This window comes from Polypterus senegalus, chromosome 6 (genome assembly GCF_016835505.1).
Source record: "Polypterus senegalus isolate Bchr_013 chromosome 6, ASM1683550v1, whole genome shotgun sequence".
Taxonomy (NCBI): Eukaryota; Metazoa; Chordata; class Cladistia; order Polypteriformes; family Polypteridae; genus Polypterus; species Polypterus senegalus.
The window spans coordinates 179,206,699-179,233,238 of NC_053159.1; the positions used below are offsets into that span (position 1 = coordinate 179,206,699).

General features: G+C 44.4%; 1 protein-coding gene across 1 annotated transcript in view; it reads right to left on the bottom strand.

Moving 5' to 3' along the window:
• The window catches only part of LOC120530679 (dynein heavy chain 11, axonemal-like), a 645,801-nt gene that overhangs the window by 228,666 nt on the left and 390,595 nt on the right, over positions 1-26,540 (bottom strand). Inside the window, 2 exon segments of the mRNA XM_039755100.1 lie at positions 6,106-6,267; positions 15,182-15,324. Coding sequence (XP_039611034.1) covers positions 6,106-6,267; positions 15,182-15,324 — 305 coding nt within the window.

The following is a 26,540-nucleotide window of genomic DNA, read 5'->3' on the forward strand; positions in this document are numbered from 1 at the left end:
TAACAGGAGACGCTCACAGAGGAGGAGAGAAAGGAGACTGAGGAGTCACTAATTGTATAATTTATATTGTTGTGTTGTGCCAGACTGAATATAAGACCAGTTAAAGTAATTCGTAAAAAAGTAAAAGAACTCGTTGATATCCTAAAACGGTGTTTATGGGAGTTGTGCCTGGTGTTCAAGTCTCAATAGAGCCCCCCTTCTGTCCTCAACGCAAAGGGGGAAGATGAATTTGGCCTGACACTGGCAGCCACGAGCAGTGAATAATGCGACTGTGACCGTGTCTTAGCGGGTTGTGACTCTGGGGGGTGATGTGATGAGGCCAGCTGCTCAGGTGCCACTTTGTTGAGGGCAGCATCTTCAGGGAAATTTAAAATTTTATTTTTTTTTAACACAAAAAAATGTTAAGTGTTAACTTTAAGAATTACGTATCCTGGAGCAAGCTAGAAAAAAGTGACAATGGTAAAAATGACTTGAAAAATCCACGTCTGCTGAGTTTCACTACCGCAGTTAAGGGCATCTCGATTACCTCTTTGCAAGTCCTTCAAATGCGATATGACCGTGATATCTACCCTGAATCTGGAAATTAATAAAAAATGTATAAATCAGGCAGATGTGACCTAAAAATTAAACATGAATACCAGCAGCACGATGACTTCAAATTCTTTACAGTCTGGGATGTTTGCGAATTGCCCAAAGATGCCTCACATGGAATCATCGCTGCTGAATTTGTTTGCAGGACTCCTTCAAAAAAAGCAGCGACATTGCAATGGCAATTGGGTTCTTTCTTTCTTTTTTTGTTTGTATTCCACATTTCTGTAAAAAGATTGAATATGCTTCACTTGACTGAAAAGAAAATCTTTGAATGCCAAGCTCAGAGTCGTCCTCAGTTTAACCTGCTAGCCTGCTAGGCAGCTTACACTTATGGTGATAACACTATGCTGCATCAGGAGTGGGCAGGAGGAGGCGTATAGGAACCTAATCAAGGACTTTGTTAAATGGTGCGACTCAAATCACCTACACCTGAACACCAACAAAACCAAGGAGCTGGTGGTGGACCCCGTGATCATCAGAGGTGACTGTGCAGAGGGTACAGACCTATAAATACCTGGGAGTGCAGCTGGATGATAAATTGGACTGGACTGCCAACACTGTTGCTCTGTGTAAAAGAGGACAGAGCCGACTATACTTCCTTAGAAATTAGGGTTAGGGTTAGGGCTAGGGCTAGGGCTGGCGTCCTTCAACATCTGCAATAAGATGCTGCAGATGTTCTACCAGATGGTTGTGGCGAGCGCCCTCTTCTACGCGGTGCTGTGCAGGGGAGGCAGCATAAAAAAGAGGGACACCTCACGCCTGGACAAACTGGTGAGGAAGGTAGGCTCTATTGTAGGCACGGAGTTGGACAGTTTGACATCCCTGGCAGAGCGACGGGCGCTGAGTAGACTCCTGTCAATCATGAAGAATCCACTGCATCCACTGAACAGGATCATCTCCAGACAGAGGAGCAGCTTCAGCGACAGACTGCTGTCACCGTCCTGCTCCACTTACAGACTGAGGAGACCCCACACTATGAGACTCTTCAATTCCACCCGGGGATGGGGGGGTTAAACATTAACACTACACAAGATGTTAGACTGTTACACCAGCCTTACACTCACTACCTTGCATTTTTTAACTTGCACTACATTGTTATCACTCTTTAATTAATATTGTTTTTATCAGTATGCTGCTGCTGGAGTACGTGAATTTCCCCTTGGGGATTAATAAAGTATCTATCTATCTATCTATCTATCTATCTATCTATCTATCTATCTATCTATCTATCTATCTATCTATCTATCTATCTATCTATCTATCTATCTATCTATCTATCTATCTATCTGTTATATTATATGTGGCAGCCCTGTAAACTGTAACCATATAAATTAAATTTAATTTGAATAGCCTAATATAATTATTAAATTCAACGAAATCGAGGTATAATATTTAAAGCTAATCATTTACCCATGATCCCTGTTTACAAATTTTTGCTAGTATATGCAAATATGGAAATATCACTATCCCATCAATACTTGGCATCAGTTTTTCTAGAAAATTGTTGTATCTATCTATCTATCTATCTATCTATCTATCTATCTATCTATCTATCTATCTATCTATCTATCTATCTATCTATCTATTTTGCAGTGCCTCGCACATTTATCTATCTATCTATCTATCTATCTATCTATCTATCTATCTATCTATCTATCTATCTATCTATCTATCATATAGTGCCTTTCAAATCTTTATCTATCTATCTATCTATCTATCTATCTATCTATCTATCTATCTATCTGTTATATTATACACTGTGTGCACAATTATTAGGCAAGTGAGTATTTTGACCATATCATCATTTTTATGCGTATATTCCAACTCCAAGCTGTATTAACTTGAATGCTTATTGGATTTAAGCACGTCAGGTGATGTGTATTTGTGTAATGAGGGAGGGTGTGGCCTAAGGAGATCAACACCCTATATCAAGGTGTGCAGAATTATTAGGCAGCTAGTTTTCCTCAGGCAAAATGGGCCAAAAGAGATTTAACTGACTCTGAAAAGTCAAACATTGTAAAAAGTCTTTCAGAGGGATGCAGCACTTTTGGAATTGCTAAGATATTGGTGTGTGATCACAGAACCATCAAACATTTTGTTGCAAATAGTCAACAGGGTCGCAAGAAACGTGTTGAGAACAAAAGACGCAAATTAGCTGCCAAAGATTTGAGAAGAATCAAACGTGAAATTACCAGGAACCCATTATCCTCCAGTACTTTCATATTCCAGAGCTGCAACCTACCTGGAGTGCCCAGAAGTACAAGGTGTTCAGTGCTCAAAGACATGGCCAAGGTAAGGAGGGCTGAAACCCAACCACCACTGAACAAGAAACATAAGTTGAAACGTCAAAACTGGGCCAAGAAATATCTGAAGACAGATTTTTCAAAGGTTTTATGGACCGATGAGATGAGAGTGACTCTTGATGGACCAGATGGATGGACCTGTGGATCAGTAATGGGCACAGAGCTCCACTCCAACGTGGAGGTGGGGTACTGGTATGAGCTGGTATTTTTAAAGATGAGCTAGTTGGACCTTTTTGCATTGAAGATGAACTCAAAATCAACTCCCAAACCTACTGCCAGTTTTTGAAGACACTTTCTTCAAACAGTGATACAGGAAAAGACCATGATTTTTATGCAGGCCAATGCTCCATCACTTGCATCAAAGTTCTCCACTGCGTGGCCAGCCAGTAAAGGCCTTAAAGATGAAGGAATAATGACATGGCCCCCCTTCCTCATCTGACTTAAACCCTATCGAGAACTTGTGGGCACTTCTTAAACGCTAGATTTACGGGGAGAAAAACAATACACCTCTCTGAAGAGTGTCTGGGAGGCTGTAGTCACTGCTCCACAAAAAGCTGATCGTCAACAGATCAAGAAACTGACAGACTCCATGAATGGAAAGGCTTATGACTGTTATTGGAAAGAAGGGTGGCTATATTGGTCATTGATTGATTGATTTATTTTTTTTGAAATGTCAGAGATGTTTATTTGTAAATTTTGAGGTGTTTGTTTATTATTCTCACTATAACAGATGGAAATAAACAAGTGAGATGGGAAAATTGTCATTTTTCCTTTAGTTGCATAATAAATCTGCACACTAATAGTTGCCTAATAATTGTGCGCACATATGTATTCCCTGATGATGTTCACACTCACATTTCCGTTGTGAAACATTCAGGTTTCAGGTTTATTAACATTTTGGATTGACTGATAGCACTGTGTTTGTTCCATATTAAAATTAATCCTCAAAAATACAACTTGCCTAATAATTGTGCACACAGTGTATGTGGCAGCCCTGTTAACCGTAACCATATAAATTAAATTTAATTTGAATAGCCTAATATAATTATTAAATTCAACGAAATCGAGGTATAATATTTAAAGCTAATCATTTACCCATGATCCCTGTTTACAAATTTTTGCTAGTATATGCAAATATGGAAATATCACTATCCCATCAATACTTGGCATCAGTTTTTCTAGAAAATTGTTGTATCTATCTATCTATCTATTTTGCAGACTATCTATCTATCTATCTATCTATCTATCTATCTATCTATTATATAGTGCCTTTCAAATCTATCTATCTATCTATCTATCTATCTATCTATCTATCTATCTATCTATCTGTTATATAGTGCCATTCATATCTATCTATCTATCTATCTAATTTCATCCTGTAGCACATCCTGTAAAAATGGTAGCTTCAGTCAGATCTTTATGTAACACTTTATTCTGTATTCTTGTACTGTTACAAAGTTCTGGAGGGTTTAGATCAAAAGCAATATACACTGAATTGTGGTTTCCTTTATCTTATTACATACAGCATTGACGTCTACAGACTGCATATTTACAGTACGAGGCCCATGCAATGAAATGAAAGTTTTAAGCAGTGTACTGGTAAGAACAGATGAAAAGAACTTATTCAGTTTACTATGTACAATGTCCACCTCCTGTATCTTCTGCTGTTCTGCTTCTCTACCAATGCTGTTTTAGGTCAGGTTGGGGAGCAGGCGTGTTGCCGCACCCACCACACAACGAAACACCTTGAGACCCCGGTTGGCAACCCCCCCAGGCAGACACACAGTCCAGTCCCACCCTCCAGAAATGACCCCCTATCTGAAACAGCCTGGTGTTATGTGGGCGATTTCTTGGCCTGGTTCAGCCACTCGGGTCCTCAACAATGAAGGATCCTTGCGAGCTGAATCACCCTCTGGGAATCGCACCATATGGCCATAGTGCCGTAACTGACACTCCCTCACAATGCAGGTAATTTGGGACTCCATGAGAAACACAGAGTCAAACCAATGGTACCTAAGGATACTCTGAAGAGACACAGTACCAGAGGAGTCCAGTCACTGCATAGCGTCCATCTTTCACAACCATATAGCAAGACAGGAAGCACCAGGAGTCTAAAGACTTGGACCTTTGTCCTTTTCCAGATATCTGGAGGGCCACACACCCCTTTCCAGCGACCTCATGAACCGCCATGCTCTCCCAATCTGTCTACTGACTTCATAGGAAGAGTCACCAGAGTCATTAATGTCACTGCTGAGGTAAATAAAACCTCTCAGTGACGAGGTCGACACTCTCTCTGCAGACAGACACACTGCTGTTGGCCGCGCCCAAGAGCTCATTAAAGACCTGATCTGTTCGTTTTATCAGGACACTCACAAGCTGAGACACTCAGACTCCTCACTCAGTCTCTCGAGCGCCCCGATCAGATCTGACTCCACGAAGATCACAGCATCATCAGCAAAGTCAAGATCCATGAATCTCTCTTCACCAACAGATGACCCACAACCGCTGGACCCCAAAACCTTGCCCAGCACCCAGTCCATACAAGCAATGAACAGAGTAGGAGCAGAACACACCACTGACAAACCCGAGAATCAACTGGGAAAAACACAGAGGTCCTGCCTCCACTCTGCCCAGCACCCACAGTACCAGTGTACAGGCCGGCCATGATATCCAGCAACTTCGTGGGATCCTGCAAAGTCTCAAGGTGTCCCACAGGGCAGTTTGATTGACTGAGTTGAACGATTTATTAAAATCAACAAAGGCTGCAAAGAAACTCTGCCGATATTCGCATTTGTGCTCCATGAGGACCCTCGGTGGCAGGATGCGGTCAATGGTGGACTTCTTAGGCGTAACACCAGACTGCTCTGGTCGCTGGTAGGTGAGCAAATGATCATGGACCTTACCCTGCACCAAGAGCAGTGTCATCCCCCTGTAGTTGCCTCAATTCAGGTGATCCCCCTTCCCTTTCCAGATAGGGATGACAAGTCCCGTTTTCCAGTCAGTTGGGATGACACCCATCTCCCAAATAGAGGCAAAGATTGCTTGCAATGCTTAATGACAGCCTTAGCACCAGCCTGGAGAGGTTCACCCCGGATACCACAGGTCCTTCCTGCAGCCTTCCCCACTCCACATATACTGTAAAGAGATTTATTGAAAACAAGTGCTTACAGGGAAAGACAGAAACGCTTAAGAGCGGCCCGCACAGGCCTACCTCCAGCCCCTCGATCTTCTCGATGAAACTGCTGCTGACGGACTGCAGGGCCTCCAGGGGCCAGGCGTGAAACCAGTCGATGACAGTGCAGTTGACAAGGGCAGGGAATTTCCTGGCTCTTGTCCTCAGAGTGAAGCCCACTGGTGAGAAGCAGAGGACCACCTGAAAAAAAAAAAAATGAGACACTGGTGGGCATAAAAAAAGAATACAAAAACAAAAGTCAGACTCTGTGGCTGAAGGATGGCAGGCCTTGATGCCACACAACGTGAAATCCACCACACCGATTCCCCTTCTTTGTGTCTGAGGGTTCACCTTATTGAAGTATCCTTAAAGAAAGCCGTCTTTACGGTTAAGCCAGGAAACCAAATGTTAATAACATGTTGGGCAAAGGACCACATAAGGAGAAGAAGCTTTTGAGAGGCCTGGGCTCACAAACAGATTACAGAGCTATAAAAAAGGTAATGCGTCCTTTGGGCTTCTTTGGCTGTCATGGCCCCCCGGTCTCAGGGGACACAAAGGGATGGGACGGAGCCTAATTGAAAGCACATGAAGGGCCAATGGCCAACTGCTGTCCTGTCTCCTCTTTCGTGGTGGTTACGTCTATAAACGTGGGGCAGACAGACTTGTATCGCAACTCACAGAGATTACAACCAAATGTCGGTCACCAACCAAAGTCAAAAGTGGCTAACCCATTGTTTCTTTGAAAGAAGCCAGACAAACAAGAGCTTACAATTAGGGCGCGTTAACTCGAAGGGCAACGTTTTAATTATAAAGACTTGTGCAGTTTTACACAGAGCGTTCTCAAATTGCATTGCAGTCTGGGAAGGAGAAAAACAAAAAAGCTGGCCCAGATGTTAGAGTGCATACTAAGAAAGTCCCATGAACCCTTGACCTTCAAGCTGGCACCTCATCTGATGCTACAGGGATGGCACCGGCCACGGGATGAATGATCTCAATGACATCAGGAAGAACGTCCCACCTGTCCCATGCCAAGCCCTTTAGGCGTATAGAAAGGGCACAAGACAGGAATAATCCACCCAGTATGGGACAAGCAGAAACAGCAGGGGTGCATGGGGCAGTGCGGAAACCTGCAGCTACAAACAGAGCAGATGGGCAATGGCTGGCATTCTTCACATTTTTCAGTGGTCAGGTTTCATTTCTAGACAGCGTGGGTTGATTGGACTGGTTCAAAGTGTTCAAGTCCGCTGAAATACTGGGACACATTCCACGGCCGATTTTATTGCCAGGCCCCCCCCAGAGTCATAGATGCTTCATTTGTCCTAAACATTTTTAGACAACAGATGACGGAGAAGACACTTTGAGGGGTCCGGCTCACAAACAGATTACCGAGCTATAATGTAATAATGTAATGCATCCTTTGGGCTTCTTTGGCTGTTGTAGTCCCCCTATCTCAGGGACCTGCTTGGGAAAAGCAGACCCTAACTCCAGGACATGTGTAGCAGTAAAGCACTGACAATCCTGGAAGAGAACGCCGTGTAGGAGTTAAAGTTTGGGGATGTTAAATGGTATTTTGTATGAGCCCATATTTGTATTCACTCATAACTACTTTAGCCCATGTTTGCTTCTTCTTCTTTCGGCTGCTCCTATTAGGGGTCGCCACAGCGGATCATCTGTTTCCTTATCTTCCTGTACTCGTCATCTTGCTCTGTCACATCCAACATCTGCATGTCTCACCATATCCATAAACTGTCTATTCTGTGGCCTGTCTGGATTACTTGTGGATTCATCATGGATTATTGTTCCTGTCTGTCTTGTGCCCACCTATTTGTGCGAGTTGTGTTTTGGTAATGTCTTCATCTGAAGGAGCACTAACCAATCACGTCCTCCTGCACTGCCACAGGAAACCGGTAGGACAAACTTTACATTCCCTTCAGTGAACCGTGAACCGCTCATCATCTGTTGCCTCTTCATTTGGACTGTGCTTTGGACTTTGTCGTGACTGTTTATTGTTAGATGTTTTTTGTTGTGTTATTGAGTGTCATCACTGTAGGGGAGGAGGGAGGCTTAACTTTGTTTTTATATTTTCATTTCATTTAATCTCCGTCTTCTTCCGGCTGCTCTCATTAGGGGTCACTACAGCAGATCATCTTCTTCCATATCTTTCTGTCCTCTCCATCTTGCTCTGTCACACCCATCACCTGCATGTCCTCTATCAGCACATCCATAAACCTTCTCTTAGGCCATCCTCTGCTCCTCTTTAATGGAAGCTCTATCCTTAACATCCTTCTCCCAGTATACCCAGCATCTCTCCTCTGCACACGTCCAAACCAACGCAATCTCACCTCTCTGATTTTGTCTCCTAACCATCCAACCTGAGCAGACCCTCTAATGTCTTCATTTCTAATCCTGACCATCTTCATCACACCCAATGCCAATCTTAGCATCTTTAACTCTGCCACATCCAGCTCTGTCTCCAGCTTTCTGGTCAGTGCCACCGTCTCCAGCCAATATAACATAGCTGGTCTCACTACCGTCCTGTAGACCTTCCCTTTCACTCTTGCTGATACCCGTCTGTCACAAATCACTCCTGACACTCTTCTCCACCCACTCCACCCTGCCTGCACTCTCTTCTTCACCTCTCTTCTACAATCCCCATTACTCTGTACTGTTGATCCCAAGTATTTAAACTCATCCACCTTCACCAACTCTACTCCCTTCATCCTCACCATTCCACTGACCTCCCTCACTGTATTGTCTTGTTCCTACTGACCTTCATTCCTCTCCTCTCATATCTCCACCTTTCTAGGGTCTCCGCAACCTTCTTCCTACTATTGCTACAGATCACAATGTCATCAGCAAACATCATAGTCCTTATTATAGTATATTATAGTTGCGGTGGGCTGGCGCCCTGCCGGGGTTTGTTTCCTGCCTTGCGCCCTGTGTTGGCTGGGATTGGCTGCAGCAGACCTCCGTGACCCTGTAGTTAGGATATAGTGGGTTGGATAATGGATGGATATATTATAGTATATATATATATATATTGTCAAGGATGCCAGGGGCAACGACCCGGCCGGGACGCCTTCAGGGACCGGAAGTGGGCGTGCGCCCAACTGGGATCACGTGGGGGCCGCCATCCTGGTTGCTTTGGGGGCCATGGGTAGAGGGCTTGGAAGCCCAACCCTGTAGGGAGCCGTGGTCACCGCCAGGGGGCGCCCCAATGCCTTGGGGACCCTGGACCTCAGCACTTCCGCCACACCAGCAAGTGCTGGGGGGAAGAAGAAGAGGGACACCCAGAGAGCTTCCGGGAGAACAGCCGGCATTTCCGCCACACTGGGGCGTGTCCAGGGGGGAATGCCGGGAAACACCTGGAGCTCATCCGGGATCATATAAAAGGGGCCGTCTCCCTTCATTCGAGGCTGGAGTCGGGTGGAAGCAGGACGAGGCAGAAGAGAGTGTGGAGGCGGCCCGAAGAGAAGGCATTGTGTGGCCAGGACTGTGTTGGGGTTTGTGTGGCACTTAAAATTGTAAATATTGTATATAATAAACATGTGGTGGTGATTAATAACATGTCCGCCTGTCTGTGTCCGGGCCGGGTCCACAATATATATATATATATATATATATATATATATATATATATATATATATATATATATATATATATATATATATATATATATATATACTATATATATATATATATATATATATATATATAGATATAGTATAGTATATTATATATTATAGTGCTTATTTCTATCTATAGCCTTAGCTTATTTATACGTTGACTGATGAAAGTAAGAAGGATTACAACGAGTGGTTAGCATTGCTGTATTACATCTCCAGAATCCTGGTTGCAAATCCCAGCCTTTCACTGCTTGTATAGGACACCCCAGGTCACACGGCTTAGGCCATCTGCCATGTCTGTTCACTCTGTGGTGGTCCGGCATGCCATCCAGTGATTGTTCCAGCTTTGCACGTTATAATGTGCCAGGCTACAAATTTTTCCAGATCCCTGCTCAGGATAAAGCAGGTTTACAAGATGGATGTGGATGGTGGCTTGTATTAGAATGTAATCCGGAGTTTTATGACTAGTTCTGGGCAGCACAGTACAAGAAAGAATTAGCAGCACTTGAAGCTGCTCAGATGAGACCAACCAGGTGTGTCTTAGGACTTGAGGACATGTCCTACTGTGACCGACTCAGAGAATTAAACCTGTTTAGAATGAGCAGAGGAATCGGCGTGTGGACCTCATCCAGGTATTTAAAATCCTCAAAAGCACTGATAAAGGAGACCAACTTAAGGGTGAATCAGGCATTTGAAGACATCAGTGGAAATTAAGGGGAAGAGCATTTAAGGAAGAAGAAACCTTGACAACTTTTAGAAAGACTCTGGAGGAGATATGAGGACAGCTTAGCTGTGAGTGAAACAAAGCGGGCTTGATGGACTGAATGGTCTCCTCTCTTTTGGCAAATTTCTAATATTGGAAATGTGTCCTTAATTACTGGCAATATGTTTATCTCCATATGTACTGTGAAATAAGTGGCTTCTTTCCAGTTTAAGGACCATCCCATTTGGACCTGGGTGCAGGGCAGGTCATGATCCCGTCGTTCGGGGGGCACGAGTCGTTTGCAGTGCACAATAAAATACAGACATGACATATATGACGTACGTACCCACATAGCATACATAACAAACAGGCAGCCACATATGCTAAGAGAGGCTGGCACTGCCATCTAACGCTTCTCTTCTACCTCCCTCTGCAGAAAGAATGACATCACTTCCTGTGTCTGGTCTCCTGAACCCTCCTCTTCCTTTGGGTTTGCTATATAAGCCTACATCTTGGAACAGTTAGACAATGACCATGTGAAGAAGACTTGTTTTGTCCTTTCTTATTTTCAGACTTTCATCATAATATACGGGGATCACTTGAGTGTAAAGACCTTTATGATATCTTTTCGTGTTCTTTTACAATTATAAAATACATTTCTAATACAGTGATCCCTCCTCGATCGCGGGGGTTGCGTTCCAGAACCACCCGCGAAAGGTGAAAATCCACGAAGTAAAAACCATACGTTCATATGGTTATTTTTATATATTTTAATCCCTTATAAACTCTCCCACACTCTTATAAACATTTCCTGCACAGTTATACAGCATAAACCCTTTGTATTTTCTTAGATATTAGGTAAGATTCATTGAAAGTATGTATGTAAACACACTGTTTATATACATCCATCCATCCATCCATTTTCTAACCCGCTGAATCCGAATATAGGGTCACGGGGGTCTGCTGGAGCCAATCCCAGCCAACACAGGGCACAAGGCAGGAACCAATCTAGGGCAGGGTGCCAACCCACCGCAGTGTTTATATACAGTAAAACTTAAATATTATTTTAAAGATATCGAGTGTCTCCGATATCGCATATGTTACAGCCATTATGATAGACAGGCCACCAACAATAAATATGTGCAATGCAAGAAACATAGTATACAGTAAATGTGTGTACAGTGACACTAAACGTACGTACAAGTACTAAGTACTGTAGTAAAAAAGTAATTATGGTTACTCACCAACAATGACACGATGACTTGTCCGATAATAATGAGTTTAATTTTACAACACAACAAAAAGAAGAGTGTTACAGTTCTTCTTAAGGAGCCTCTTCAGGCAACTGTGTAGCACTGTCGTTGTTCTTGTCCGACAATCTTCAATCCAAATCCCTAAAGCAGATTCTATCCAGACTACCGCCTTATTACATCCACTTACAACACATTTTGCACCCTAGTTAAAAGGACACTGCGGCCATAGATATTATATTCTTTTCCTCCTTATTAAATAAAAAGAAACGTGGACTCATTGATGCTGTAATGGTGTCCTACAGCGGTGTAGCTGTTCCCTTCCTTCAACATATCCAAAACTTTTACCTTTTCGGAAATCGTTAGCATCTTCCATTGGCGCTTGGGCGCGGCCCCTGAAGCAGCAGCAGGAGCAGATCGTTTTGGAGCCATAATGAAGTGCTTGACTATGCACAAAGATAAACACAGAAGCACACAAAAGTTAACTCTTTACACTGCGAAACATGTTGATGCTGAATGAGCGAGACGAGACTTACTGGTTAACGCAGCGGAATCGAATTCGGCGCTCTGTCGCTGAGCCAATCAGCACACAGTAACTTAACTGCGTGCTCTGATTGGGTATCTTCTCAATCATTTGCCAATAGCGTCCCATGTATGAAATCAACTGGCCAAACCAACTGAGGAAGCATGTACCAGAAGTAAAAAGACCCATTGTCTGCAGAAACCCATGAAGCAGCGAAAAATCTGCGTTATAAATTTAGATATGCTTACATATAGAATCCGCGACAGAGTGAAGCCGCGAAAGTCAAAGTGCGATATATTGAGGGATTACTGTAGATGGCTAAGTGTAAATACTCGTCACAGGTACGAACTACCAACCCGGAACGCCAGGGGGTGTGGTCGCTGACTGTCCTGTCCTCTTTTGTCACCCACAGCTCAGAGAAGACACTCATTAAGGGTATCCTTCTATTTTAAGGCCATGGCAATGACCATCTTATTTAGACCTGGGTGCAGGGCATGTCACGATCCCGCCGGTCAGGGGGCGCCAGTCATTTGCAGTGCAAAATAACATACACATACATAACATACAGGGAGGCACATGTGCTGAAAAAGGCTGGCACTGCCATCTAATGCTTCTCTTGTACCTCCCTCTGCAGAAAGAATGATTGACAGATGGGCCTTCGATGACCTCATTTCCTGTTTCTGGTCTCCTAAACCCGCCTCTTCCTGTGGATTTCCTATGTAAACATCCATCTTGGGACAGATGGATAATGACTACATGAAGAAGACTTATCTTGTCCTTTCTTATTTTCAGAACTTCTTCGGGGATCACTTGAGTGTAAAGACCTCTATGATATCTTTTTGTGTTCTTTTACAATTATAAAATACATTTCCAATAGATGGTGCAGTTTAAATTACTCATCACAGTTAGGAACTACCACCCCGGGACACCAGGGGGCTCGATCGCTGACTGCCTAGTCCTCTTTGGTCACCCACACCTCAATGAAGACACTCATTAAGGGGCCACTTCCAGTTCTGGTGCTATAAAAGCAAGGCGCTCCTGGAAGGTGGGAGGTGAGTCACCCGCACTACCCTGAAGCCGGACCCCTCTTCAGAGCCTTCAAATTCTCAGCCAAAGGATAACATTTGCTTCTGTTATTCTGCCACACTTTCATGCACTTGTTATTTTCAGTTTCCTTTGTTTTCTCAAGTAAATATGGTGGTCCGGTTGACCCCCCCAACATTTCTTCTTGACCTCTGTCATACACTTGACTGGAAACAGTGCAAAATTTGAAAAACAGTTGGACGTGACAAACCCAAATCACCGCTGTGGCAAAGCTGCATTTCACACGTAACGTCACCAGCAATTTCATTTTTTCTGGCAGCGCATGGCTTCTCTGCGTAGATGGAGTGATGTCACAACGTCCGGCATTTCTTATGAATGTCATTCCATCTCTGTCAGATCGATATATTTCTAGGAGTTCATTGTTGTCCAGCATTGCCAAAACATACAGCCTCTCCTGGGATTTGCTTGCTGATCTTTTCCTGAATGCCGTCCTGGTAGAAGAAGTACTCCTAAATTAGGAAAACTGATCAAATTCCTTTTCTTCTACACCTAAGAGCTGGACAAAATTTGGGTCACTCTGAGATTTTTGAGCCAGTTAGGATTGTTTTTCCCACCCTGAGATGCTTGATAAATACGGGCACTGGGATATTTTGGGCAAATAAAATATGGGCACTGGGCTGAGGAATGTAAGAAGGAAATGAGAGGAAGATCAGTGCATCAGCAGCCTAGTGGTGGTAGGAGAAGCCATCAAGAGAAATTCCACTGCCTAAGACAGAAACGAGAATTGGGCCCGACACTGATCCTTGAGGCCCACCTATGGAGTGTCACACACGCACGCGCTTAGGGGACAGCCAAAGGGTCCAACACGGGGTGTAAAAGACACCAGGAAAAGGATCGGTAACGGGCATTGATGCCTTTTCTCTTTTTCTTCTTTCAGAACCACGGAAGACTAAGCCAAAATTCATCACTTCTATTCCTTTGGAGATGACCTCATGTCCATCGCATCCTGATGACCTCACTTCTTGACCATACCGATGCCCTCATTTCATTTCCTGCCATTTTGTATAAAGCCGACCTGTTTGCTGTACTACTGACTACTCAACAAAAATCTATGCGGCAAATCCCCAAATCTTAGTTTTGTGTCGTCTCAAGTACTTCACAAGAGTTTCTGTGGAGACGTTACAAGCAAGAACCCCTAGCTGCCATCCAGCCATTCTTCTCACATTTGAACAGATCCCTGGCACCTCTTTCACTCCTAACTGGCACTTGGAGGGGTTCTGGAGATACCAGCATGGGTTTATGTTTTATGGTGTTGACCCTGATGGGCTCATCCCCTATTGTGTACCAATCCTGGTCATCGGCTACCCCTGGCAACCTCCTGCCAGCCATGCAAATGAGTTAAGCACGGCCCATCATATCATTTATGAAAGGACTTAGAGAAGGACTGGGTTAGTCTTTAGCTTACCCTTAGAAGTGTAGGCCTTTCATTTAGAGTGTCATTGAGTCCAGTGGTGTCCTACACAATCCAAATTCAATGAGAAACTAGAAGAAACTCTGATAGGACGAAATCTGGTAGACCCCAAGTCACCGGCCAATCAGAAGACAAGTTTCTGAGGATCACCAGCTTGCAGGACAACAGCTTCAAGCACAGCGTCACAGTGCAGGTCAAGAGTAGCCAAGTGTCAGTTTCTACTGTGAAGAGGAGGCTTTGCCGGTCTCCAGTAGTCCACGGCCGGTATTTCAAGGCCCTGTTTTGTCCTTTAAGGAATGGCTATCTTGCTGCCACTTCTCCTGTCAAAGTCTCCTCTTCACAGTAGAAACACTCGGATTTGTGTCCCAGGTCCTTCCTGAGTGCAGTTTGCACGTTCTCCATGTGTCTGTGGGGGGTTTGCTTTGGTTTAAACCCACTGTAGGTGAGGTGCAGCAGAGGCTGCCACCGTTTACGAAATGCGCGTGTGATGTCCTCACCTTCAGCTGCCGACGAATCCTGTCAATGAAGAACTGCCAGCAGTTCTCTCGGGTGTCCAGCAGACCAAGACCTCGGAGCTCCATACGGATTGAGGAAATGATGTTATCAACCTCTTCCTCACTAAAAAGGTCAGGAATGTCTCCTGCAATAATACAAAAACAAAAAAAAACATGAATGAGAAACAAGATGAGACCCTCAAGCAGGTCTAAGTGTACAAATGTATATACAGCAGAGTGAGATTTCAGTGAGTTATCGGCACTGTGTATGTTTGAATTTTAGGGTTGTAGCCGCCGGAGTATAAGGGGAGTTCAAGCACGGGTAAAACGCGTGCTGAAATAAACCCCTCAGTCCAAAAGTTTGTTTTAAAAATATTTTGTGAAAAGTAAAAAGCAAATAATCCACACAGGGCGGCACAGAGGTGCAGTGGGTAGCTCTGATGCCTCACAGTAAGGAGACCTGGGTTTGCTTCCCGGGTTCTCCCCGTGTCTGCGTGGGTTTCCTCCCACAGTCCAAAGACATGCAGGTTAGGTGCATTGGCGATCCTAAATTGTCCCTAGTGTGTGCTTGGTGTGTGTGCCCTGCGGTGCACTGGCACCCTGCCCGGGGCTTGTGTGTTGGCTGGGATTGGCTCCAGCAGACCCCCGTGACCCTGTAGTTAGGATATAGCAGGCTGGATAATGGATGGATGGATGGATGATCCACACAAGAACCCCAGAAGTGCTTCAGGTAATAATTAACCTAATTCAGACTGCACTTCCAGGTGTTGGCTGGGATTGGCTCCAGCAGACCCCTGTGACCCAAGTGTGACTGCATTCCAGCCCACAGGGCTCGTTAAGCCGTTCACTTCCTCCCCGTGGTGGCCACGGACCCCAACAGTAGGCCCACGCCTGTGGTCCCTAATGTAACCCACGCGTTCCAGGGGACATAGTGTGCATCCCATGGCTGCTCCCCCAGATCCAGTGTCAAAGGGGTGTCTCGGCCGGGTCACAAGGGTTTGTGTAGGGAAGGTGATAGGATGTGGAGGCCAGAGAGTGGCAGCAAATCACACGTAAGCCAGCATTTCATTGTATTCTGTTCACAGGACGATAAGGATCCTCCAATTTCCCCAACACACACATTTATGGAATGTGGTAGTAAAATTCGAGATAAAAAAAAGCATGCAGACAAGGCGGGGGACGTGGAAACCCCACACAGACAAAATTAGGTGACATCTCCATCCAAAGCCACTTGTAATTGACACGGGCAGTGGCTTTCATAATTCCACAGATGGAAATTAGTGACTAAAATGTGTGTCATTGGTGTGATGGTCCGTTAGCCCGCAGCTGGACACATCCCTCTTGAACCCCGGGACTGCTGATAGTCATGACCAGGATGAGCTGAGCAATGAGGGACGCAGAACAAGAAAAGGAATGGTGCAGAATGTGAGCAGTAAAGCTACAGCACAGTGTAGGACTCAATTAGTAACTCAGTCAAGACGTAGACCACCGCCAGCAACCAGACCACCTGTGCTTCACAAGAGGTCGTCCACCTGAAGCAAAGCACCTTCAGGCCAGGCCAGTACTTGGATTGGAGACCAGCTAGGAAAAGTTTGGGGAGCTGCTGGAAGAGGTCTCGGGGGCGCTTAACCTGTGGTCTGAATGTGGATCCCAATGCCACCAGCGCAGTGATGAGGACACTGTGCTGCAAAAATGGTGCCATCCTTCGAATGGTTCCAAACTTCTTCCATTTCACAATTTTTGAGGACACTGTGCTCCTGGGAACACTCAAAACTGTAGAAATGGCATTATCCCTTCTCTCTGATCTGTACCTCTCCACAATCTTCATGGCTTGGTTTTTGTTCTGACACGCAGTCTGAATTTTGGACCTTTAACACAGAAGGGTGGAGTGGTGGCTCTGAGGCTAGGGATCTGCACTGGCAATCGGAAGGTTGCCGGTTCGAATCCTGTAAAATGCCAAAAGGGTCTCTGCTCTGTTGGTCCCTTGAGCAAAGCCTTTAACCTGCAATTGCTCCATCCTGGGTATGACGTTAATCTGCACCCATCCCTGCATGTAGGCCCTCCAACCTGCAGGGAAAACCTTGGAAGTTGGTGGCAGAATTGGCACTCCAGCCACCATAAAAAAAACCTCACACTGTTCCACTACATCTGAACTAGCATGGTGCTGAGGTGTCACCCATTGCATGGCTGAACTCGGGTCCTAATCTGGACCCTGAGTTGGTTTGTTGTGTGGTGGGTGCAGCAATACACTGTATCAGTGCCTGCTCCTAACCTCTATACGCAGCCACACATGGACCTGTCTAAATGACATCCAATCAATCCAGTTTGCCACTGGTGGACTCCAATTAAGTTCTAGAAACATCTCAAGGAGAATTAAAGCAAACAGGGTGGACCTGAGCACAGTCTGGAGCGCCACAGTAAACGTCTGAACAGTCCTATGAATGAGAGGTTTCAGCTTTGGATTTTCAATAAATTTGCAATCCTATCTGGAAACGTGTTGTCATTATGGGTTATTGAGTGTAGATTGATGGGCAATTTATTCTTTAAAATTCAATCGATATGAAGAGGTCCGAGTAATTTCTGAAATCGTTATGCTGCATTTGGAAGGATTTTTGAGGAAGCAGATGTCAGAACTGCACCTCAGTTCAAATAAACACAGAGAACAAGGAAAAAAGCTGGAAGAATCGGTAAAGAGATGCTGATATTAAATCAGAAAGGCCGAGCCTGCAAGCAGAGCTGTTGTAAATGCTGTCGCAATGGAGAAATGCGGCCGACTCCGCACGCCGTGAGCTCTTGGAGACTTCAGTTGATGGACGGTCGCGAGAAGCTCTCAGAGCTGAAAGCTGTAATTTTATGCTTGACTGTACCAGACTTCAAAGTGGAAATAAATGACACCGTACTTGTACGTGTTTCAATGGGCGCACCACATGACAACCTCGGCGTATGATATACGAGGCCTAAGAATAATTAAAATCCCACCCTGTCAAAGATACCCAGGGCCGCCTTTGGCCTTCAGCAACCACATTGCCAACCAGGTGCTCTATTATACAAGAGAGAAAATGAATACAGTCATGGAGTTAGGCCTCTGTGGAGGGGAACTCAAGAAAACAGCTACGCTTAAAAGGGCACCCGTTATTAAAATTAGCCATGTGTGGCAATATTCATGGCATGAACCTCATGGTGTGGGCAACACCGAAGAGCTAGAGGGTAGCTGACCTAATAGATCAAGCTGGAGCTGCGGAGATGGCCTGTCATGTTTGCACAGGTCGCCTCATGAGAGTCAGAGTGAAGATTCACCAGATATACATAATACAATACAATACAATTTATTGTTATATACCCCAAAATCACACAAGGCTTTAACAGGCCCTGCCTCTGGGCAGCCCCCCAGCCCTGACTCTCTAACTCTCAACAATTACAAGGAAAACTCCCAAAAAAAAAACCCTTGTAAGGAAAAGAAAAATGAAAGAAACCTTGGGATAGACCAGGTAGGTTGGGGTTAAATAGAATACAACACACAGAAGAGAACACAAGTCATCCTCACTCATTAAGAAAAGGGTTAGAATGAAAACCTGCAGCCATGGTGGTCCTCCAGGACCAGACTTGGTGACCACTGGTGTAGAGGACAACACTAAAGAAAGTAAAAATCATCCCAACTGATGACAGACCTCCATTACATGTAGAACTTGACTTCTGTCAATCAGGGAGGAGAGTCGCGTTGAAAAAGCCACACAAATCATCCCAGAAATTCCTTTCTTCCTTGTACCATACGACTTTTTAATAAGGAATTTCGGAGAAAATGATTAAATGTTTGATATGTATCCTGTAACCATTCTTGTGTCAGACTGCCTTACCGTCACCTCTCTTGTCTCAATTTGTTTTGTTTCATTTCTTTCTGTCGTGTTATTAGATGTAACTGGGAATATATCTTATTGTGTCAACGTGACTAAAGAGAGAAACCTTGAACCTTGAACCTTCATTACCTTCAGTCTTCAAGAGCAAATCAATTAAATAATTAGGAGCAAAAACAGGTCACTCATTAAGAAAAGGGTTAGAATAAAAACCTGCTGCCACGGTGGTCCTCCAGGACCGGAGCTGGCGACCCCTGCTCTACACCCACTTGCCAGATCATCAATGTCAGTCCCAATAGCTTTAGCTGCCTGCTTAGTAACCTGCTGGCGCTTTTTAAAATTTTGGTTTGTTAGACTACTAAACCAGGCAATGAAACTGAAAGTGATAACAGACTGGATCAGACTGCGATAAAAGGACAACCTGAGGTCCTCGTCTACTTTAAGTAGTTTGAGTTTATGGAGGAGAACTAAACGCTGATTGCATTTACAGAATATTTTTTTGTTTTGTATTTGCATTCCAGTTAGGAATGTTATCTACGTTAGTTCCGAAGTATTTATATTCATTCACTATTTCTACCTTCTCCCCCAAAACAACAATGGGTGAACATACAAATTTCTATCTCTTAAAATCCAATATCATTTCTTTGGCCTTTTTTACATTCAGAGTGAGACAGTTTGTATTACACCAGTTTACTATCGAGTCCACTTGATTCAGATGGTGGCTTTCATCCTCCCCAGAGATGTGTCTGTGGTGTTAAGGGTCCACAGCTCACTGAGCAAAGGCCATTTTTAAATAATCACCGCACCCGAGCGGCCGTGAGGGGGCAATGTTGTAGCGAGCCGCGGGGCAGTCGTCGATGTGGGCGTGTCTCACCGTGTGCACAGGTGAGGAACTGCCCACATTCGTGATTGCTCCCGTGGCTAATGCTACAGCTGTGATGGCCCCTCACGTTTTAAAAAGAAGCGCGAATCGGTTGTGGGGAGGTGTAAAAAAATGGAGAGAGAAAGGAAAGGAGAGGACGGAGGTTACCGGGAGCAGGAGAGGAAGCAGGTCGGTAAAAGAGAGAGAGAAAGCGAGCGAAGAGCGAGCGGACGGGCGAGCGAATGAGCGCTCATGGACAGCTGCGTGGAAGCTGGGTGTTAGGCCGACACCCAGGTGTTTGTGTTGATGTCGCTCCCGCTGAGCGATCAGGTAGCGGGAGTGACCAAGGGAAGGCGACTGGCCGCAGAGAGGCCATGGAAAGGCAGCGGAAGTCGGGAGACTTGGTGCTGGAATCCCCAACGTGGGCGACCTGGCCGTTGTGGGAAACCAAGTTCTCGGGGACTGGGATGAGTGCCATACTGGAGCCAGGGTTCGGGAGGTCTCCAGTCTCGTGTGTGTGTGTAGAGGAGGGCAGCTGCAGAGAGCGTCTTGCCTGCTGCTAGGCCCAAACGGGATAAGCAGGTGAGACGCTACCAGAAAAGCACCGGATTTGTTATTGTTTTTAAAGACTGCTTCCATGAGAAGATTTTAACCTCTCGTTTTAAAGGATTGTTTTTTATATTGTTTTAACCTCCACGTTTTTTTCATTTTATGGATTATTTATGGAAACTGCACTATTTATGGAACACTGTTTGTGTTGACTGTTTTTAATAAAAGCACTGTTTTCACTTTTAACCATCCCCTTGTTCAGATGCTCAATTATTTGCCTTCACTGACTAGCTCTCTCGGTTTCATTATCGACGGTGTTGGGTTCAAGGGTTCCCAAACATCAAAAGGAGTGTGGAGCCAGAACCCACATCGTCACAGTTTCCCATCCGCATATCTGATAATGGAGCAGCGGTCGTTGTTTTGTCTCAGGTCACTTGTGGTAAGGGTGATAAGAGACACCCCTGCCAGGCCTGCACCTAGTGGGGGGGGGGACAACCATGACACTTGTCAGGGGCCCGAGCTAGATTTCGAGTTTTTTTTTTTCTCGAAAGGTCCTTTATTATCAAGAAGGGGCGCGTCGACATCATACAGCGGTCGCCGGTGGGTACGATCTCGGATCTAGCTGCTTTGACTTTGAACTCCATTTCCGTCATCCGTCGACCCGTGGGAAAATGCAAGACCAAGAGCTTCAGTGTCATTCTCATAAAGACTGTCCCGTGTCCGTCATCAAGATAACATACGCAAGTCGGAATGAGTGCCAGTGGCGGTGCGGCAATGTTTATGTTTTGTCTCCACCTTTTGCCTTCGCGAATCGCGGAAGTTATTCATTCAATGCTGGACAGTCGCACTCGCAGTCGTTGAGGATATTTTGTTGTCTCCCTGTCTCTGTGGCACAAGGGGAGAGATCATTCAGCAAACTTGCAATATATAAATAATCATTTGCGGTCGACTATGACCCAGCAGAGGCTGAATGGTCTCGCAACGTTATTCATTGAATATGAACTTGCAAATACCATAAGCTTTGATAAAGTCATTGATGATTTTTCAAATATTAAAATTAGAAAATGGTCAGCAAAGCGTTAAGGGATTAACCCACCAGCCAGTAACTGCTGATTACCATGATGTTCACACAATATGGAGAGATATTTTATATTCAGAATGAGTTTTTCAGAATAAACTATTCCTAGTTAACCATTGACTTCGTCAAAAACCAGGTTTTCGAAATTAAAATATACGCACATATTTGAAACACGAAAGGGGCCCGAACTCTGTCAGCTGCCTGGGGCCCAGAATTTCCTAAGTGCGGGCCTGGCCCTGCAGACTTCCTGTGTTTGAATGAATGACTTTTGAATAAGCGTCCCATACCTGGACTGTCTGTGAACGATTTAAAAGCAAGTCCTGAATCCATAATGTGATAAATGGGTTTACATTCCTACTATTTAGTTTTCCAATCAGTATCTGAGGCTGTATGGTATTGAACGCTAAAGACAAATCCAAAAATAGTGCTCTGGGCAAGATTAAAAATCTGACCGTTATATAGCGCCTTTAACAATCATGAGGTCGCTTAACAAAGAACAAAAAAATGAAGCAGTGGAGGAAAAGGGGAAAAGCTCATTGAAGAGAAAAGACTTTCAATCAGATTTGAAAGTAGAGAGGATAGAGATCAGGGAAAGAGATGCCAGCGCTTAGGGGTCATGGCACTGAAGGATTGGCCTCCCAAGTTTGTTGTCTGGGACAGCAAATAAATTATGGCCAGAAGACCTCATCTGCAAAGCCCATAACATTATCAGGGACCACTGTCACCCCTTCCATGACCTCTTTGTCCCACTTCCATCTATCAGAAGGTGTTGTAGCATCCATACCAGTTCTGCCAGGTTCTGAAACAGCTTCTACCCCTTGGTGGTCCAGACTCTGAACTCTGTGCTGCCCCAGCCCCCTCAGATCTGCTCCTAGTATTTTATTTATTTCATGTTGTTGTTTTTATTATTAGTTGTTGGTATTATTTTATTTTATTTCTATTTCAAATTATTACCTATTCTTTTTTCTGTTTGCCGTATAGTAACAGTTCTTTACCTGTCTTGCACTTGTCCTATGCTTATGTAATTCTTGCACTGTGGGCCTGGAGAGCATTATATTGTGCCACTGTGTGCTGCAGTATGGTGAATGGATGATATGATAATAAAGAAACTTGACCTGATTTGACAATTAAAGAAGTGAGGATTGTTTTACTACATACAGTGGGGGAAATAAGTACTGAACACGTTGACATCTTTTTTTCAGTAAATATAATTCCAAGTTATTCACATAGTGAAAAGCCAAGCAAAATGACACCTTTTATTGGCTAACTAAAAAGATTACAATATGCAAGCTTTCGAGGCAACTCAGGCCCCTTCTTCAGGGAAGGTACATCTTGCCTGAAGAAGGGGCCTGAGTTGCCTCGAAAGCTTGCATATTGTAATCTTTTTAGTTAGCCAATAAAAGGTGTCATTTGCTTGGCTTTTCTCTACATTCATAATGGCTAACACGGTACAACAACCTAGTACTGAAGTTATTCACATGAAATTCTCACCAGATATTGGTACTGTATTAACTCAAGAAAATCACAAATATAAATAATTCACAACATTAAAGGTCATAAATAAAGTTATGTGTCCCTAACTCTGACCCACCCACATCTAACCATGGAAACAATGGTAACAACACATGGGCGGGTCTAAAATCTTAACCCCGACCTTGTCTGCCACGCCCCTTTGAGCTCCGCCTCCACCCCTTCCCGTGTCCTGCAGAGAAGGCTTTTGGACAAAGGGCACATTTCTCCTTACGACTACGCTAAATGGTGCCTTTGGTGTTCAAAACTGCTGGGTTCCACAATCAGACCAGAAAAACCATTGAGTGAGAATTTGGAGAAAGAACTGAGCCAAAAAGCAGTCAAGGGTCAAAAATGGAAGTCCAAAAAGGGCTGTCAAAACCAGATCGTATCGAATAATCAGATTCAAAAGGCAGAGCTTGGTTTCAATGAGTGGTAATCAGAAAATCAGGGAGAATACGTCATCAGGTCTGGTCCAGTCTCGGGTACGAGTGTGACACCCCTGACCTCCCGAGCGCATTAAGGCTGTGGCTTATGTTTAATCTGGGAAACGGCCGTCGGTTTCTCCCCCTGACATTAGCAGCTCTAAGGACGGTGGGGGAAGTAAGGATTGAACGCGTCAACATTATTTTCAGTAAATATATTTCCGATGTGGCTCTTCACACGAAATTCTCACCAGATATTGGTATTTACTCAAGAAAATCACAAATATAAATAATTCACAACATTAAAGGTCATAAATAAAGTTATGTGTCCCTAACTCTGACCCGCCCACATCTAACCATGGAAACAAGGGTAACAACACATGGGCGGGTCTAAAATCTTAACCCCGACCTTGTCTGCCACGCCCCTTTGAGCTCCGTCTCCACCCCTTCCCGTGTCCTGCAGAGAAGGCTTTTGGACAAGCGCCACATTTCTCCTTACGACTACGCTAAATGGTGCCTTTGGTGTTCAAAACTGCTGGGTTCCACAATCAGACCAGAAAAACCATCGAGTTGGAATCTGGAGAAAGAACTGAGCCAAAAAGCAGTCAAGGGTCAAAAATGGAAGTCCAAAGAGGGCTGTCAAAACCAGATTGTATCGAATAATCAGATTCAAAAGGCAGAGCTTGGTTTCAATGAGCGGTAATCAGAAAATTAAGGAGAATATGTCATCAGGTCTGGTCCAGTCTCGGGTACGAGTGTGACACCCCTGACCTCCCTAGCGCATTAAGGCTGCGGCTTACATTTAATCTGGGAAAGGGCCGTCGGTTTCTCACCCGGACATTAGCAGCTCTAAGTACGGTTAGGGAAGTAAGCATTGAACACGTCAACATTATTTTCAATAAATATATTTCCAATGTGGCTCTTCACACGAAATTCTCACCAGATATTGGTATTAACTCAAGAAAATCACAAATATAAATATTTCACAACTTTAAAGGCCATAAATTAAAGTATGTATAATAAAGTGGGATGACACAGGGAAAAATATTGAACCTGCTAATTTAATACTTAGTGGAGAAGCCTTTGTTTCTAACACACTTCTGTATGAAGAAGCCAATGGCCTGCAGTACTCATATGTGATTCTGACCCTTTCTTCTAAAGAGATTGTCTTTAAATCTTGAAGATTCCTGGGGGCCTCTCTTGTGAACTCTGATCTTTAGTTCTTTCCACAAATGTTCAATTGGGTTTAAGTCGGGTGATTGATTGAGCAATTCTAACAACTTGATTTTCTTTCTTTGTAACCAATTGAGAGGTTTCCTTTGCTGTGTGGTTTGGATCTTCATCCTGCTGGAAGGTCCACCCACATCTCACCCTTGTCATCCTGGTCGCTGGCAGCACATTCATTGTTCCTTCAATTCCATGAAGTCTTGACAGTACCATGAGATGAGAAACAGCCCTGCACCATGATGCCTCCACCTCCAAATGTCACTGTTGGTATGGTGTTTTTCAAGTGATGTGCAGTGCCATTTCTCCTCCGAACATGGTACACAATATGACAAAAAACAGACGACATTCTCCCAGCATTTCATAGGCTTGTCCAAATATTTTTTTCATGCAAAGAGCATCACAATTACAGCAACACTGATCATTTTACACACTGCTAATGAACTGTAAAAACTATAAAAAATTACTGGAACAATCTATTATTATATGTACAAGGTGCAACTGACGCCATTGATGAAATTCAGTAAATCACGAGCCAACTGCACTTGAACTGGCTGCACGCAAGCACACAGAGGCCAACGCTGATGCTGGCAGGCTAGTCTAGTGCAGCGGCTGAATCCCAGAGATAGTGATGCTGATTCACTAGGTGGGCGACAGTGGTCATGAGCTGGCTGCTCAATGAATGTACGGCACTGTGCTGGCATATTGCATTGGGAACCGATTATAGCCAGTTCCTGTGGTTTAAGGGTTAACTTTTTTTAAGACACGTTTGCACATTACTGTCTCCACAGAGGACGCCTTAAACACCGCGCAATGTCTCAGAAAGGAGCATATGTGAGGCTGCTATTTGCGGATTCTTCCTTTAATACAATTGTCCCAAGGATACTAGTCAGGAAGCTACAAGACCTGGGCATCCACGAACATCTGAGCCTGTGGATTAAAGACTTCCTGACCAACCACCCATAAACAGTGTGCCTTGATCCCCACACCTCCCCAGTCCAGACACTTAGTACAGGAGCACCGCGAGGGTGTGTGCTTAGCCCTCCTCTATACTCTCTTTACACCTATTCATCCCACAAACATGAGTATTAAGTTCGCAGACGACACTATGGTCGTGGGTCTCATCTGAAATGGCGATGAGACCGCTTATAGAGATGAAGTCTTTAGACTGACAGGATGGCGTGCGGTAAATAACCGGTCCTTAAACATCAAAAAGACAAAGGAGCTCATCCTGGATTTCAGGCGAAAACAGGACGCGCGCCTGCCACTCAGGATAGGAGATCAACAGGCGGAGCAGGTGACCAGTTTTAAGTTTCGCAGTAACCTAAAATAAAGTATAAACACCACTGCTGCAGTGAAGAAGGCCCAGAAAGGATTTCAGTTCCTCAGGATACTGAGGTAAAAACCACATCTCTGCCACTTTGCTGAAGACTTTTTATCACTGCTCAATAGAGCAGCTTATTGACCTACTGCCTCCTGGCATGGTTTGGAAACTGTCAGACAGGGCAGCCCTTCAGAGGGTGGTAGACACAACACAAAAAAAAGAATCATTGGACTCTCTCTCCCTACTCTCTGAAAGACATCTGCAGGTCACTGTGCTACAGCAAGGCCTGCAGAATTATCAGCGACATTACTGCCCCGTTCCATCACATCTTCACATTGCTACCCCTCTGGAAGGCACTAGAGGGCCAGTGAAGTGCTGCATCACGAGACTGAGGAACAGCTTTTACCCCTCAGCTGGTCAAGAACTTAATTCTCGGCCCTCTATCCCATTGCCCCTACTTTCACTTTCACCATCTTAATAGCCTTGGACTTGGTTTCATGTGAGGAACTTGAAATGCATTTTTAATAGTTAATGCACTTT